We start from the raw sequence: 16,554 nt of genomic DNA, 5'->3' as shown, positions 1-16,554 counted from the left end.
ACCTAAACATATCGTATATTTGGCGACACATATTTTGTCTTGCTATGATCATCTTGCGTGGTAATAATGCATATCTATGGCTGACCACATGTGCAAATATAAAAGTTTTTTTTGTTCCTGAGATTAATGGCATACTGCATTATATAGAACTTTGCTATCTATATATTTGGTTGCTTGTGAAACGGGGTTCAGCCTCATTCCGGGATTGGTTACCTTTGTCAATGTTTGACATTTTAAAATGTTTTTAGCCTTTTTTTTTTTTTTTTTTTTTCTGCTTGTTCCAAAAAAATTTCATGTATTTATGGTGACCCCTGTGTACATTGCACGTTTCTTTTTCTCTTTCTTTGCTTAAATCATTATTTGCTTTCTACAGATTGATCCCAACTATTGAGTGGTCCCTCCTTCTCACTTTGTTTACAATGTCCACATCTTGTAGTGATGTCCCCCCATTCTACTCCCTTTCTTGTAGTAATGTTCCAAATATGCAGTTTTTAACATGCACATTACAAAAAAATGTTCTCATCTGACCTCGCTCCTTTGGCGAGGAGCGTCCTCTTCCTCCTCCCCACATGATGGCAGTGACATCATGTGCTGCTGGGACTGGCACAACTACCCTGACGGTGACTGGTATAGGTATTGTGGTGCAGAGAGCAAGCAGGTCTCTGTGGCGAGATACAATTCAGTTAAATGTATGTGTCCTCGGACGAACATTCAGCCAAAAACAAGCGCTGACATCAGCGGCCCCCTGACTCCCTAGACGTGTGATTGTCTCGGGAGCTCAGGGGCATGGGGCTGCATAATGGAGCCTTGGGGGCTGCATGTTTGAGACCCTTGATCAGTGGCTCATGCTACTTGACAACTGTGGTGTATCTTTAGGCTGTCCAGTCTTTTACATAATCTATTAATTGGCTTCCTTTGTTCTAGAAATTTTGGCTATTTCTTTTCTGCTAAGCCATGCTCCCTTGTAGGACAACGTGCAGAAATTGTCTTAAAAAAACCCCAAACATAAATTTGGTATAATTCATGAAAGACTGAATTGTAGCGCATTTATCTGGTTGAAATCTCCCCCTATATGTATAAATATATGAATTTGCATCAATACTGCTAGCAATAACTATTCTGATTGTCGCTCTGGATAGTCACTTTCATTTGTAAAATGCAGTATCTGATTATAATAACGAGTGTGCCGTGTGGGGAAAAAATAAATGGTAACATGCACTATTCTTTTGTATTTTGGATTAGACTCGTCTATTCAAGTATGAATCTGATCCCATACGGGTCATTCTTATTGCATCAGTGTTTTTTTTTTTTTTTTTTTTTTTTTTTTAAGGCTACATTGCCATTATTATCTTAGGAAATTGTATTTGATTATGTACATTTTAAACTATTGTGTAAATACGGATACACTAATGGCTTATGGATGAAAATTGGACACTCGTTCATGTTCTCGTCTGATCCCGGCCTTAATGGGGTTATCCAGAATTAATTTTCTTAACCTAATTCTATTTTTATACTGTTAAGGTAAACTTAACCTAATACATCTTCACTGTTGCAGCAGTGACATCATGACTTCAGTGCAGTGAGAGCTGCAGCCGATCACTGGGCTCAGTGGTGATGTCAGTGTAGACTGCACCAGACTTCTGAGCCCAGCGATGGGTCGCAGTGGTCAGGTGCATTCTAGTCATCACATCCTGGCTGCAGCCTGTCAACAAAGACTGACTGCAGTGACTGGGAGGCATTCCTGGACCTGCAGAGGATTAGTTAACCTAACTGTATTATATACTGTTGCCGGATAGAAAATTAATCCCAGTAAAATACTTTTTTTTATTTTTATTTTTTAAGCGTTTGTCGCAACTTCTTAAATGGGTTAAAATGCATAGTGCTTGTAAAAACAATCAACTTTGCCATTTACCTGTTTATTAAAAATGTAAGTTTATAGTTTACTACAAAGAAAGAAGATGATTACTACTTATTGCCTAGGCTACTTCCACCAGGAGCGTAACTATAGTGGTTGCAGCAAAATGTAGGCCCTGGAAACTAGAGGTGCCCAAAAGTTTTGGCCCATATGAAAAGAGCAATGTTATTAAAGATCTGTGATAGTTGCGGGCCATGTTGGAAATATTGCACTGGGTCCATAAGGTTCAAGCTATGCCAATTATGAGGGCTCAGAGCTGGTAGGTTTCTTAGGCAAGGAGTGCAAACGTTGCTCTACAGCTTGCAAGCACTGCTCTGAATCTGAATGGACCTGACCAGCTTCAATGCCATTACGCTCCTCAGATGCTGCCGAGGCAAAGCTACCTCTACTTGCAACATGGGAGAGCACACTGATTACGAGCAGAGTGACCATGCTGTTGGCCGAACTGTCAATCAAAAGTTCACTGTTCTCCCACCACCTACCCGACAAGCAGGAAACCGGGAGGCGGAGGAGAGGTGCACTTCTGAAGAAAGAAGCTTAGACAAATCTTTTAAGTGAAACTTCTTTAGACCATGAACTTGTTTTGGTATTGAGGACTACTGATCTCCAAGTTTTTCAGATATTCCTTACAATGCCCCAGCCCCCACCACGTGTCCCTATAACAGTTGATCCACTCTGAACACATGATTGCAGCTTCATACTGTGTTCCTGGCCAACCTTGGTGTGACCTTGTATGACAGCAGCCGCTCCATTTATCTGGCTTTGTTTTGAAGACAGCCAATGTTTATATTCACACTGTGAACACAAATAGGAGAAGGAAAGTTTCTGCTCTGTGCTCTTTGCACCATCAGCAGAGGAGAAAATCCCTGTTTGCTTTGAGTTCCCACCTCCCCCTTCTTTTGGAAAGAAGATAAACTCTAGGTCAGATTCTTGAAATTTTTTTTTTAACCAGCTCACAAGTATTTTCTTAATAATATTTTGATTTGTTTTTATCTGAGCAAAGTTGCCGTGTATTCAAGTAGCCGTAAATATTAATATAATTCTTCAGCAACTTTCTCAAGTAGTCAAGAACTAATCATCCCTTCGGCCAGAGATGATCTGTTGTGGTCACATGGCTGTCTGGGCTGAACCAGAGTCCAGTGAGAAGCTGGCCAAATTGTTTGCCTAACACTGGTACATGCCCAAATGAGAGTCCAAGCCTTCATGATGTTGGCTTTGACTGATCCAGATAGAGCTAAGCATGGGTTACATCATACTATGTGAACTCCCAGACATTAACATGTGATCTCCATTAAAGAGCTGCTCTGTGCTGAGGGTGCTTGCTGCTATCCAGCTATGACAGGGCACTGCATTGTTCTGCAGTCATCCATCCTGGAGAAACATGTGCTTCCTATTTCATTCAATTGTTTTCAGAAAACCGGATATAAAGATGAAATTGCTGGTGGCAGTGTAAGAAAAGCATATCTAGTTAGAATAATTTTATAGAAATGAGTATATTTTCATTGGGGAGATTTAGGCTATGTGTGCACGATCAGTGTTTGCGAGCAGAAATTTCTGCAAGGTTCTGCACCTTTTGGAAGCAAAAATGCTGCATTTTTGATGCCTTTTTTTTTTTTTTGCAATGCATTATGTAGGAAAAATGCTGGCAAATCCGCACAAAGAATGGACATGCTGCATATTTAAATGCGCATGAAATCCTGAAAATGGTGAATTTTGTGAGTAGGCCTGCACAGAAGAAGAGATCTGAGTGCACATATAATTAGGGGTTTAGAGATTATTTGAATATGGTACGCTGGAGACCAGATGATACTACCTGTCAGAGGAGGTGCTTGAAGCTGGATGTGACAGTGTGGTGGGGGTGTTTGAAGTGGGAATCCTGGATCTTGTTATACTGCCTCATTGTGATCTCCATGGAAAAGTTTTGGTCATCATTTATACCTGTAATGGGGTCTTTGGTTGCCACTACTGTGAGATGGGCAGGAGCTGAATGTGGCTCTCAAGGTCAGAAAGGTTGGGGACCACTGCTTTAGAGGAACCCTTAAAAATGGCACAACATAAAAATTGCTGCCCAAAATGTTTGGAGAAAAGTAGAAAAAAAGGGTTTTTTAAATGTTTTTTTTTTTTTTTTTTTTCATGGCTTTTTAAAAATGCTGAGACAAATGTGTATTAAGTCTGAACTTTACCACAAAATCCATTTTATGCAGTGATCTCACAAATAAAGGTCCAGCAGCGGGTCATTATTCCATGGCCGCTGGATGGAGCCTTGAGGATTGCCTCCTGCCTGTCCATATCCCTAGCTCCTCTTCTGATTAGACAACCTTATGCGATTGTGTGTGTGTGTGTGTGTTGTCATGCCACAACAATAACGGCAGACCAGATTTACTGATTAAAAGAGGAGCAGCAGATCCCATCACATAGGAGGTGTCTCTCAAGGTTCCCGTCCAGCAGCCGAAATACTGACCAGGCCGCTGGATTTGGGTTCTGCAAATTGATTCATCTACATCTACTCGCAGATCTTTAACTCTGCTTTCTCAGTCATCCCTGCTGACATGAAGGCACTTGGTGCTAATTGCGATGGATGAAATGTTTTGTCAGTTTATTTCTACTTTTTAACTTTGAAACGAATAGGAATTACTCAGCTGCCATCACAATTGTGGCCACAATGTATTTTCTTAGCCCAAATTGTGGGAAAACGCTATAGCTTTACCACATTTGTGGCAAAACCAATGAACCATGGCTGCAATATGTGAAGGCATCCTTACTATATAGAAGTGTGGAAAAGTTTCACCACTAAAGTGGGTAGCTTTTGAAGCATGTGATGGGCGGGATTCACCATACCCTTTCCCATCCACACTCTGGCCAAAACAGGCGTGAAAATACCAAGTTGCAAAAAATTTGCGGAATTTCGAGTTGCACAAAAATATTGCAACTTTTCAAATTTCTTTATGCCAGTAATTTGGTGAAGTCACGTTGATTTATCGGGGCCTCATGTTTTGCTGAGAATGTGTGCATATTATTTGCTTTAGGGTCATGCAAAAAATACCCAGCCATTAACCATAAGCTATCAATTTCTACTCTTTCGGTGCCACTTGTAAGGTGAGTATGCATTGTTGTTTTATCTGTCACTATTGCATATAAATCGCACCTGTCAGCAGGATTGTGCTCAGTAAACTACATACACTGTTAGGTGGGCTCCATTACACTGATTTATTTGATACCTTGGTTGATGAAATCCGTCCTGTAGTTCTTGTGTAGTCTTTACTTTCAGTTTGGAGACAATGATACGCTTGTGCTTCGGGGCGGCCTGTGGGGGGCGCTCTATCTGATGCTCTGCTTACATATTTACCTGTATGCTCTTATGACAGCTCAGTGAGGCAGGTCAGTGAAGGCACAGTGAGCTGCCATAAGAGCATACAGATGAATATGTAAGCTGAGCCCCCCCCCCCCCCCCCACAGGTCGCCCCAAAGCACGAGCATTTCATTATCTCCAAACTGAAAGTAAAGATTACACAAGAACCACAGGACAGATTTGATCAACCAAGGTATCATTTTAATCAGTGTAATGTCGCCCACCTGACAGTGTATGTAGTTTACGGAGCACAATCCTGCTGATAGGTGCACTTTAAGAAGGGGTTGCCGAGTAGTGACAGCCCCTTTTGGTGCACTGGGTGAGAAGGCATGAAGCGCTCAGGTTTTATAGCAGAGCATGGCCAGCAGCTGCACCTCTGACCACTGTCTCTGGCAGCTGTGTTTACATAGGACTCCAGAATGCCTGATGCTGAGCTTTTCCACCTCAGTTTATGGTTAGTCGACCTATGATAACTTTGATGTGAAGCGAAATATGCATAAGAACGGTTCTGGGCCAAACTAGTTTAATGGGTGTTAAATTAAAATATAGATAACTGTTTTTAATGTTTTTTTTTATGAATTCATTGGCCACTGATTATGTTTGTAGTTTTGTTTGTTGTTGTTTATTTTTTTTATATAAATATCTCTGCATATCTAGGTTTAAAAAGGTGTTGTACCTGGAATCACAACGCAACCCTTAAATCCATAGATAAATTGTGGTACTTGGCATAGAATTGTGTGTGTGTGTATATATCTATCTTAAAAGAATGCAGCAGCACTCCATATGGCCAAGATACGTCTTGATGAAAATGTTAGATCTAAACTGTTTTGCTCAGCAACGAGTGCTTACAAAAAACGAAGGTTTTTAGTGCAGGTGTTGTATAAACAGCTCTGCTTGCCCTTTAAATGTAGGTGTTTTTAGGCCAGAAGACATGTTTGTCCGTTTAGTTGTAGGCTTGTAGCCCAAGAGTGGCATGTAAGGCAGAGTAGTTACCCATCAGGGGGAGGTTACCTTGCCGTGGTTGATGGGCACACATGAATTGGCCAATTTATGCGCTAAAAACCTTTGTTTTTTGTAAGTACTTGTTGCTGAGCAAAACAGTTTAGGTCTAACGTTTTCATTAAGACGTATCTTGGCCATATGGAGTGCTGCTGTATTCTTTGATATATTTTATAGTTACAGCAGCTGGCACCAGTCCACACTAGGAGGTGCTGGCCAGGTTTCTCTGGTTTGTGTGTTTGTATATATATATATATATATATATATATATATGTATATGTATATGTATGTGTGTGTGTGTTAATTCATAGTTTTGATGCCTTCAGTGTGAATGTACAATTTTCATAGTCATGAAAACACAGAAAAATCTTTAAATGAGAAGGTGTGTCCAAACTTTTGGTCTGTACTGTATGTATGTATGTATGTATGTATGTATGTGTGTATATGTGTATATGTGTATGTATATATATATATATATATATGTGTATATATATATATATATATATATATATATATATATATATATATATATATATATATATATATATATATATATATATATATATATATATATATATATATATATATATATAAAAATTCGATTTGCTTTTATTTGGATTTTAATAAATGCATATGTACATGTTGCACATACAGAAATGAGTGAGACTTAGCTACTAGCTAGAAAACCTTCTCCCTATTTTCTGACTTTTTGTTTTATTGTTGCATTAAGGAGCTCTCCCCTCTTTTGAAGTTGATGTATCAGATCCCTACAGCAACATAGTTTTATGGCGACACCTTTTATAGATGTTGCTCATAAACACTTGCATTCCTTAATTTTACATGGAGTGGCTTACTGACTAAAGAATACCCCAGGGTATGCTATTTCTGTTCCCCCAGTCCGTAAGGAAAAAGTGAGAACTGAAACAGAAGACTGCATGCAATGAGACAAAGACTAGTATGGCATCAAATTCCAAGATTTGTGCATAATTGTATAATTGATATCGGTTAAGTTTTAAACCTTCCTCATACTGTATATACATAGAAAACTGGATCAGTTAGGAATAGCATTTTAATTTGTGCAATAGTCTTCTTCATATATAATATAGTAATTTTATATATTCATTGCACTTAAAAAAATAAAAAATAAATAAAATATTTACTCTGTTTTTCCTTCATTGTAGAAAGGTAATGTGAGCACTGGCCCTTTAAGAAAACATGGTTATTGCTTGAAATGCTTAACTTTGTGAATCTAGTGAGCTAAGCAAACTGCCCTGTATGTTTTCTGTGCTGGATAACTTTTTTTTTCTTACAGGGAATTTGTGTAAATCGCTGATTTGTAGGATGCAGGCACTCCACTGTTCATACATATGCTGGCGTCAGAGCAGTGCGCTGCACAAGTAGACATACGCAGTGTGTGCTGCAGACCGCTGCTAAGCGTCATTGTGAGCCTGTCCGAGCTACTTAGAGCAGGGAGAGGTCCTGAGGCAGGGGTCGGGCTCCAAGGAGATTTTTAGTTTCACAAAACCATTGAACCCTTGCCTTAATTCATGAAAACCCTCCAAAAAAACAATCCATTACTCAACCTATCCATGTCTAACGCAGAGTTCCAGTTTATTGTCCGTAGAGTTGACGTAATTTTGACAGCACTGCAGCTAATTGGCGAGCTCGGAGGCTCATGCCATCAATTCGGCAGCACTGCTGAGCTCACAAAGCGCAGCGCTAGACTTGGGGAGGGTGATAAGAGAACACATCGTCTTGAGAAAGAAGGGGCCCCCTATACAGGAAGTCGTTACAGACCACTCCATGGGCACCCATCATTGGTAGGAAAGTACAGAGTTAAGGTTCATTTCAACTTTAAACTGGCAATGGGCTTGCTGGTTGGTGGTCTTTTAATGGCCTATTTGCTTAAGCTGAGCCAGCTTCAGATGGGCAGTGAATGATCTGTAATAGATTGTTCAGCACGCCTAGGTTGTCATTATTCTCGGCAGCATGAATTCTGTTTACTCAGGGCAATATGAGAACTATGATCTTTCCTGCAAACTAATTGTTCCCTTCACCTGATGGACAAGCATTTTGCTCATTTGTGTGGTGATCGGCAGCCTGCTAGGGTTCTTGGTAACACTCATTCATGAGAATGTCCTGACTACATTTGTGTCCCTTGGATAGTTACTAAAGATGAGAGAATTGAATGACCTGAGACTCTGCTAGCAGCTGTGCCTGAGCCCAAAGCTGTTTGGCTGTCTCTGTTGCTGTGCACCTGAGATGACTCTGCCATGTTCTGATTCGGACTCTGCCTCCATATCATCCTGTATAAAATGAATAACACAGTAAAGCGCTTGCATTCCTTTAGGTGCAGTTTTATGGATGCTTGTCAGCGCTGTTGAAAGGATGAAGTGCACTGCTCTGGAATTAATAGTCTGTTCAGAATGAGGGTTTGATCCTCTTGTGAAGTTTTGTCATTCCTCAAGTAGATAAACTTAGGCTGCGTGCCCACTATGCGTTTTTCAAGCGTTTTTGCCGCGGAATTTCTGCAGCAAAAATGCTTAAAAAGCACTTGGTAATACGTGCCCCATGGTCCCCAATGATAATCCGCATGTGCACATGCTGCGGAAATTTCCGCTGCGGATTATCATTGCGGAAAAATACGCAGCATGTCCATTAATTTTGCGGAAGCGCGGCGTTTTCACCGCCATTGACGTGCATTGGACCGCGTGACATCCGCATCACTACATCTGTACGTGCGGATATCCCACGGTTCAATGTGCGGATGGTACCCAGGTCTGGAGAAGAGGAGACTCTCATCCAGACCTGGGTACCATAGAACCTGTTAAAAAAAACAATTTAAAATAAAAAATAAAGATTATACTTACCTTCCGATGTCCTCCCGGTGTTTTCTCCCCTTCTTCTGGTCTGCTGTATGGGTCGCGGTTTTGTGAAGGACCTGCCATGACGTCATGGAGTCATGTGACCTGTCACATGACCCAATGATGTCACCGCGGTTCCTTCACACCACCGTGAGCTGCCCAAGACACCGGACGCAGAAAACACCGGGAGGACATCGGAAGGTGAGTATAATCTTTATTTTTTACTTAACTTGGTCAAACTACTATAAACCCATGCGGATTTATTGTAGCACATGCGGATTATCATTGGGGACCATGGGGCACGCATTACTAAGCGTTCTTGCTGCGGAAATTCCGATGCAAAAACGCTTGAAAAACGCATAGTGGGCACGCAGCCTAATGTGCCTTTATTCAGAGAGCCACCATTGTATAGCCTTAAAGGACTTCCCTCGTAGGACAAGAATGTGTCATCAAAGATGTTTTCCAGCATGTGGAAAATCAGCAGAAACACTCCATGGTCCTACATCTTCATCCAAGGCCAGCACATGACATAACTCTGGGGTCGCACGTCTGTATGGAATCTTGGGGTATGTGCAGGGGGTTGCATTACTGCTGCAGGTCTCGTTCTAAAAATGGTGTGATTCCGCCACGCATTTCACTTGTTCGCAATGCAATTTGCAGTAACATCCACAGTATAAATTGACGTGCTGCTGATTCCTAATCTGGAGAGCGTTCAGTCTACATAGTGAATATTCTGCTCAGTGTGCTTCTGTAATATGCAGCTGAAAATCTGCACAGAGCTAGATTTCACATACTTGATGATTTGTTTCTTGTAAAAAATTGAAAAATTCTCAGATTACAATTATTAAAAATCTGCACAGAACTTCAATCATCAGAAAAAGGTGAGAAAATCTAAAATGTTCAGGAGTGATGAATTGTTCTGCTAATTATCATAAAATGAGATCTACAGTATAATACAAAAGATGGATCTGCAATGGTTCCTACCTGTATTCTTACCATGGCACTAAACCTTCATGTAACTGGTCATAGTACCAATCCGTAATACGTTGGCCATTACTGCTGTGGGCCCATACCTTCATTACCGAGGCACACATGTTAATGGTTTAATAGGGCTATTGTGCTTTTGTAATACTGTATAAGGTAATGATGCTGCTTTAATAGATCTGTTGCTAGTTAAATACTATTTCAATAACTAGAAACAAAGAAATTGTATCTATTTTGTCAGCCTCTACATGATTCAGAAATTCCTCTGTAATGGATCTGTAATGGTGGTTTAAGAAAAGGATCTGTTTCTTTTTTGCCTTAAAATTTTGGCACAGATGTCTCCCAGGAGAATGTAAATCTCTTCATAACAACTCTGTGGGAACGGCTCCGGTTTATAATCGGGATGCTGGAGCAACGGTCACTGTAGGTCTCTTAACCATTTCAGTTGTTGGTGGACATTAATCTGCCGTATTGAATATGGTAAATCTCCAGCAGTAGGTGAGGCTTTCCCTCTGATTGATGCCCAGGTAGTGGTTCATAAGGACCGGGTGCAGCTCAGCAGTGACCGTGTTCTGGCAGCCAGTGTGGAAGCTGTTTCTCATTTTGTTTTCCCATATGGTGCCAGCAGCAAATGCTAACCAATTTCTGTGCAGGCCTTTTATGGTGCTGGCTCTAGAAATACAGAGCTCCTGTGCATTAAACTGTGCTGAGGAATTTCAATGATGTCATTAGAATTTACACACAATTATTCTCCCTCATTGGGAGGTATTAAGCCATTCACTGTATCAAAGCTCTGCCAGATGTTCGTTTCAGACTTTACTTTTACTAGAGTTCTACCTATCTACATAGTCACGGCCAAAAGGTTTGACGCTGACCATTCTTTTTTTTTTTTTTTCCCGCAAAGTTTGGTGCTTCAGTGTTTTTAGATCTTTAAGTCAGATGTTTCTATGGTTACTGAAGTACAATTTATAAGTCTTTCATAAGTTTTTTACACTTCTATTGACAAATACATCAAGTTTATGCAAAGACTCAATATTTACACTTTTGTCCCTTATTTCTCTGGACTTCATCTTTTATTCGCAATGGCTTGCTGGATATTGGCTTCCAGGCAAAATTCAGACTGATTAGGGTATGTGCACATGATCCGGAGACTCTGTGGGTTTGTCGCAGCGTCAAATATGCAGTGTCCAGACGTTACAGCATAGTGGATGGGATTTCTAAAAATCCCATGCCCACTATGCGTTTCTGGGCACCTGCGGATCAACTGCAAAAACTGACATTCGGTGCGTCTTTCCAGACCACAGTATGTCAATTTCTCTTGCGGGTCCACATGCTGACTTTCCCTATAGACCTAACCTCTTTGAGGAAAGTCCGCAAGTTTTTAAAAAAAAAAAAAAAAAAGAGGCACCGCTCGTTTCCATAATGAACGGAAGCCGCCGCGGCTATTCTGGAGCGTCGGGGGGGCGTAGATTGGTACGCATCGTGCACACTTAGCCTTACTAGTTTATCACAATCCAATCATTAATGGGATTGAGATCTTAGGAGTTTCCTAGCTGTGGACCCAAAAATTGGAATGCTTTGTTCACTGAGCCACTTGGTTATCACTTTTGCCTTGTGACATTGCTTTTTCCAGTGTAATGGAGAACATCGTTCATCACCAAATTGCTCCTGAATCGTTGGTAAAAGCCTTGAAATAGAAGGGCCAACACAGTAAATATTGAGTATTTACATGAACTTGTTGTATTTGTCAATTAAAGCATAAAATCTTATGAAATGCTTAATAGTTGTACTTCAGTAACTATGGAAACGTCTGATAAAGATCTAAAAACAGACACCAAACTTTGAGAACCAAAATTTGTGTTGGGCTCAACTTTTGGCCACGACTGTATACAACTTTCAGTAGGATCAATCTTCCAAAGCTGTCTATATATGCATACAGGTCATAGACGGGTAAATAAAATTATATCTGTGATCCAATATCTTATTCCATGATTTCCTTATACGCAATTGAGCTGTTAAGATCTATGGACTGCACATAGATCTAAAATGGCAGCAAAACTACTCCAAACATCTTTTTAAATGATTTAAAACCCACATCAAAAGCCTTATGTCACGGAGATCTTAAGGTAGACACCGAACACGTGCACCTTTAGCTTGATTTAGTGTGCAAGTGATATAAATGGGGAGAGGGAAGTTAAGCTAGTGCCAAACACCTGAAGTAGTGCTCATGTTGAAATCCAATATAGCTGGTTAATCTCCACCGCAGTGTCTGCTGGGCAGAGTAGACCCCACCGTGCACATTACATTGTCTTCTGGAACTGTTCCTTTTCTGAGGGCTGGCTGACCATGTAATGTGAGGGCACCATTTAGGCTTCCACTAGGTAAGTGCGTAATCAGCAATCTGTTTATTTACCAGCTCTCTTCCTGTAACATCCACATTTCCTTCCAGCATTATCTGCAGAATACAGATGTGCTTTTCTGGCTGATTGTGGGGTTGGGTGGAGGGGGCAGTAGACTGATGTCGAAATGAGCGTTATATTGTCGTTCTAGTAGGATCCACTGAATGATTTGTCACTTTTGTTTTCATTTTCTACTTTACATATCTAATTCATCGTTGCTGTACTACAGCATGTACTGCAAAATGGGGAAAATAATCTACATATATATTAATATATCATATTTAGGCATAGCTTTCATCAGCTTTAGGAGGTTTTCTTTTTGTAGTTTCTCAGTACTTCCATATAGAATGGCCAAATGAATAGAGTGTCAAACATTTCAATAAAGACATGCTCTTGGCATACGATGGCCCATAAAGAAAAATAAACAAAATCCTAATTGTAAAGTGTTTTATGGTCCATGTGGAGATATGTTTGATTTCTTTTTTTTTTTTTTTTTTATGTGTAGGTATACATGAAACATGTCCAAATGCAACGTGACTAGAGCCAAAGCAGTTGCATCATTGTTGGCATGGGTTTTACAGATGATTTGTGTAATTTGTAGATGAGGATGTGTAAATGAATCATGGCATGCTAGTGAGCATGTGTGCGGGAATGGCACAGCTGGGGTCCGCCTCTGCTTTTCCCTCTCCTAGAAACGGTGTTCCCCTTGGATTACACTTGGCATGCACTGATCAGGGGGTATAAATACTCCAGGAAAGCTTTCCCATGTGGTGCGGTCCTCAACTCTGGAGAACACACATGAATGGTTTAAAGAGCTTGAATTATTTCTCCATAGGGATATTACTAATTTAAAGCAGTGGGCATACAAACATCAGACAGACATTACTTATGAGGAAAACCTGCATGCTAAGAGTTGTGACTTAATGTGTACAGCATTTCTACTAAATATTTTTTTATTTTCTTAAGTTTTAAAGTGGTTGTCAGATATAGGAAATGTTTTTTTCTTCACTTCATGCATGGATATCCTTAAAATAAAACCTGTAGCATACTCTTCCAGAACCACCACGGATATAGCATTGGCCTCACCGGAGGTCTGCATCGGAAGCAATGGCTGCTCTTCATGGAAGTCAGAGGATCCACTACAGCCAGTGATTGACTGCAACGATCCTGTCACTAGAAGAGCACGTCATTGGAGAAACATCTGATGACGACGTCTTCTAGTCACCTGACCGATGCAGTGGTCTTTGGTCTTCTGATCAGAGCTGGCATCGCTTCCAGAGTTGGACAACCCCTTTAAGAAGATAATGTTGCATTTTAAGCTATTACCGCTGGTGCTGATGTCCTATGGGAGTGCACTACATCATATGTCTAAATGCTGTTACAAAGAAGCTCAAGTATACTTGGTGCAGTTGCACTTTGGCCCTAGAGTCTAGAGGGCCAATGTGGGAAAACAATAACTATTGAAGATTTGTGGTAGTCACGGGTTCTGTTGGAGATTTTGAATTGAGGCCCATGAGCTTCTAGTTGCGCCATTGCTGATGCATCAACCTGAAATTGTGCATACACATGTGATCTGCATGTCCCATAGACTAACACTACAGGGGATAGCCACAATAACTCATGGTGATCTAGTGACACTGTAAAGTATGTTGGTCCTCTCAAATAGGCTCACTCTGGAGCCTGAACCAAACTTATTTTTATTTTCCCATTTTGATTTTTAGTTTAAAATGCTTGGTAATTTCTACTTCTAGTGTTTTTAGTCTCTAATGACCTGATTTTAAGAAATTCACATGAACATTAGTAGCACTAGACTGACTCATCCGCTATCTTTTGGATTGAAGCATCTAATGAGTGTGAAAAGGTCACTAGGAAGGGAGCCTGAGCAACTGACTTTGTCCATGGACTTCTTTACAGTTACACTTTTAAGGCTGCAAATGTTTTTGTTACTTTTATATCCATTTTCTTTCTATTAAAATCCTTTTTTTTTTCAGGGACGCCATGTCAAGACAGGCCAGCTTGCTGCTATTAAGGTTATGGATGTTACAGAGGTAAGTGATGCTGTACTTTGATCTATTAGCTTTATAGGCCATTCCTGTCAATTTAAATGACCTTTATCAAATCCGATTTACCTCCACCTAAAGTCATGAAATGGGGTCTTTGTCCCATTGAGAACTATCATTTTTAAGTTTGCATAAAAATTGTCTAACTTGATGAACAAGCTTGTTTGATGGTTGACTGCCAACCTGTTTAGAAAAGCCAAATAAGGCTATGTTCACACCGAGTTGCTGTTTTTGTTTAGGGAATCCTTCTCAAAAAATGGCTTTAAAAACTTTTCAGTTTTTTTTAATTTATAATTATGTGAGGCACTTTAGCTACTATGAAATGTTTGTCCAGGGCTGGACAATCCTTTTAACTACTCCAACATCGCCTAATATCCTGGGGAACAAATGGTTCAGCCCCCGTTTTAATCATCTTTAATTGTACTCCCCTTTTTGGTTAATACCAAGGGGCCTTGTCAATAACCAATTTATTTTTAGCTATTTTTCCTTGTGTGGATCCCTTGAATTTTTCCCCTCTATGTCCACTTACAACTTTGAATTCTTCTAAATAAATTGACATCCCAAACTTGGGATGATTCAACAATACTATAACAAAACCACTACTAGTATTGTCTGTATAGAAGACCACACCTACATATCATCTGTATAAAAAAAAAGTCAACACCCACTGGTTGAAAAGCCAGTTTTTTATCCTGTAAAAAAAATCGGGAGAATTTAAGAGCTTTTTACACCTTTGTCACCCATAAAATGTACAAATCCATTGATGAACAAACTGAAATAATTTTGAGGAGGGGAATTTTAAAAATAACAAAACTAAGATAATGTGGTTGCATAATTGTGAATAATCTTAATTGTGGATGTGGTTCTGTTAAGAATTAGCCATTCACACTAATGTTAAATAGTAGTCCGTACACAGTGGTCATCCTTTTTAAAATGATTCTGATTAACCCCATATAAAGTTTTTAGCTGTTCTAGTAAGACTTTCCTGACATTTTCTTAGTTGCATTTTAAAGCAAAAGCCATAGTCTGTAAACAGCTTTTAACTTTCAACAATGAAATCCCTTTGCTGTGTTATCAGTAAGGAGAAAGATACAAATTTTTTTTACAAGGCATAAGATACAGTTAGGTCCATATATGTTTGGACAGAGACAACATTTTTGTAATTTTGGTTCTAGACATTACCACAATGAATTTTAAACAAAACAATTCAGATGCAGTTGAAGTTCAGACTTTCAGCTTTCATTTGAGGGTATCCACATTAAAATTGGATGAAGGGTTTAGGAGTTTCAGCTCCTTAACATGTGCCACCCTGTTTTAAAGGGACCAAAAGTAATTGGACAATTGACTCCAAGGCTATTTCTTGGACAGGTGTGGGCAATCCCTTCGTTATTTCATTCTCAATTAAGCAGATAAAAGGCCTGGAGTTGATTTGAGTTGGTGTGCTTGCATTTGGAAGGTTTTGCTATGAGGTAAACATGTGGTCAAAGGAACTCTCCATGCAGGTGAAACAAGCCATCCTTAAGCTTCAAAAACAGAAAAAAAACATCCGAGAAATTGCTACAATATTAGGAGTGGCAAAATCTACAGTTTGGTACATCCTGGGAAAGAAAGAAAGCACTGGTGAACTCATCAATGCAAAAAGACCTGGGCGCCCACAGAAGACAACAGTGGTGGATGATCGCAGAATAATCTCCATGGTGAAGAGAAACCCCTTCACAGCAGCCAACCAAGTGAACAACACTCTCCAGGAGGTAGGCGTATCAATATCCAAATCTACCATAAAGAGAAGACTGCACGAAAGTGAATACAGAGGGTTCACTGCACGGTGCAAGCCACTCATAAGCATCAAGAATAAAAAGGCTAGACTGGACTTTGCTAAAAAAAGCCAGCACAGTTCTGGAAGAACATTCTTTGGACACATGAAACCAAGATCAACCTCTACCAGAATGATCGAAAGAGAAAAGTATGGCAAAGGCGTGGTACA

General features: G+C 40.0%; 1 protein-coding gene across 8 annotated transcripts in view; it reads left to right on the top strand.

Moving 5' to 3' along the window:
• MAP4K4 (mitogen-activated protein kinase kinase kinase kinase 4) overlaps positions 1-16,554 on the top strand; it is a 164,338-nt gene that overhangs the window by 35,612 nt on the left and 112,172 nt on the right. For all 8 annotated transcript variants that reach the window (XM_073664768.1, XM_073664773.1, XM_073664770.1 and 5 more), the window contains exon 3: positions 14,502-14,558. In XM_073664768.1, coding sequence (XP_073520869.1) covers positions 14,502-14,558 — 57 coding nt within the window. The remainder of the gene's footprint in view (positions 1-14,501; positions 14,559-16,554) is intronic.

This window comes from Phyllobates terribilis, unplaced genomic scaffold (assembly GCF_046119375.1).
Source record: "Phyllobates terribilis strain yellow unplaced genomic scaffold, ASM4611937v1 Scaffold_2__4_contigs__length_985480577, whole genome shotgun sequence".
In the NCBI taxonomy this organism is placed as follows: Eukaryota; Metazoa; Chordata; class Amphibia; order Anura; family Dendrobatidae; genus Phyllobates; species Phyllobates terribilis.
Note: the sequence above shows the minus strand (reverse complement) of the source record. Positions and strands in the feature narration are given on the sequence as shown.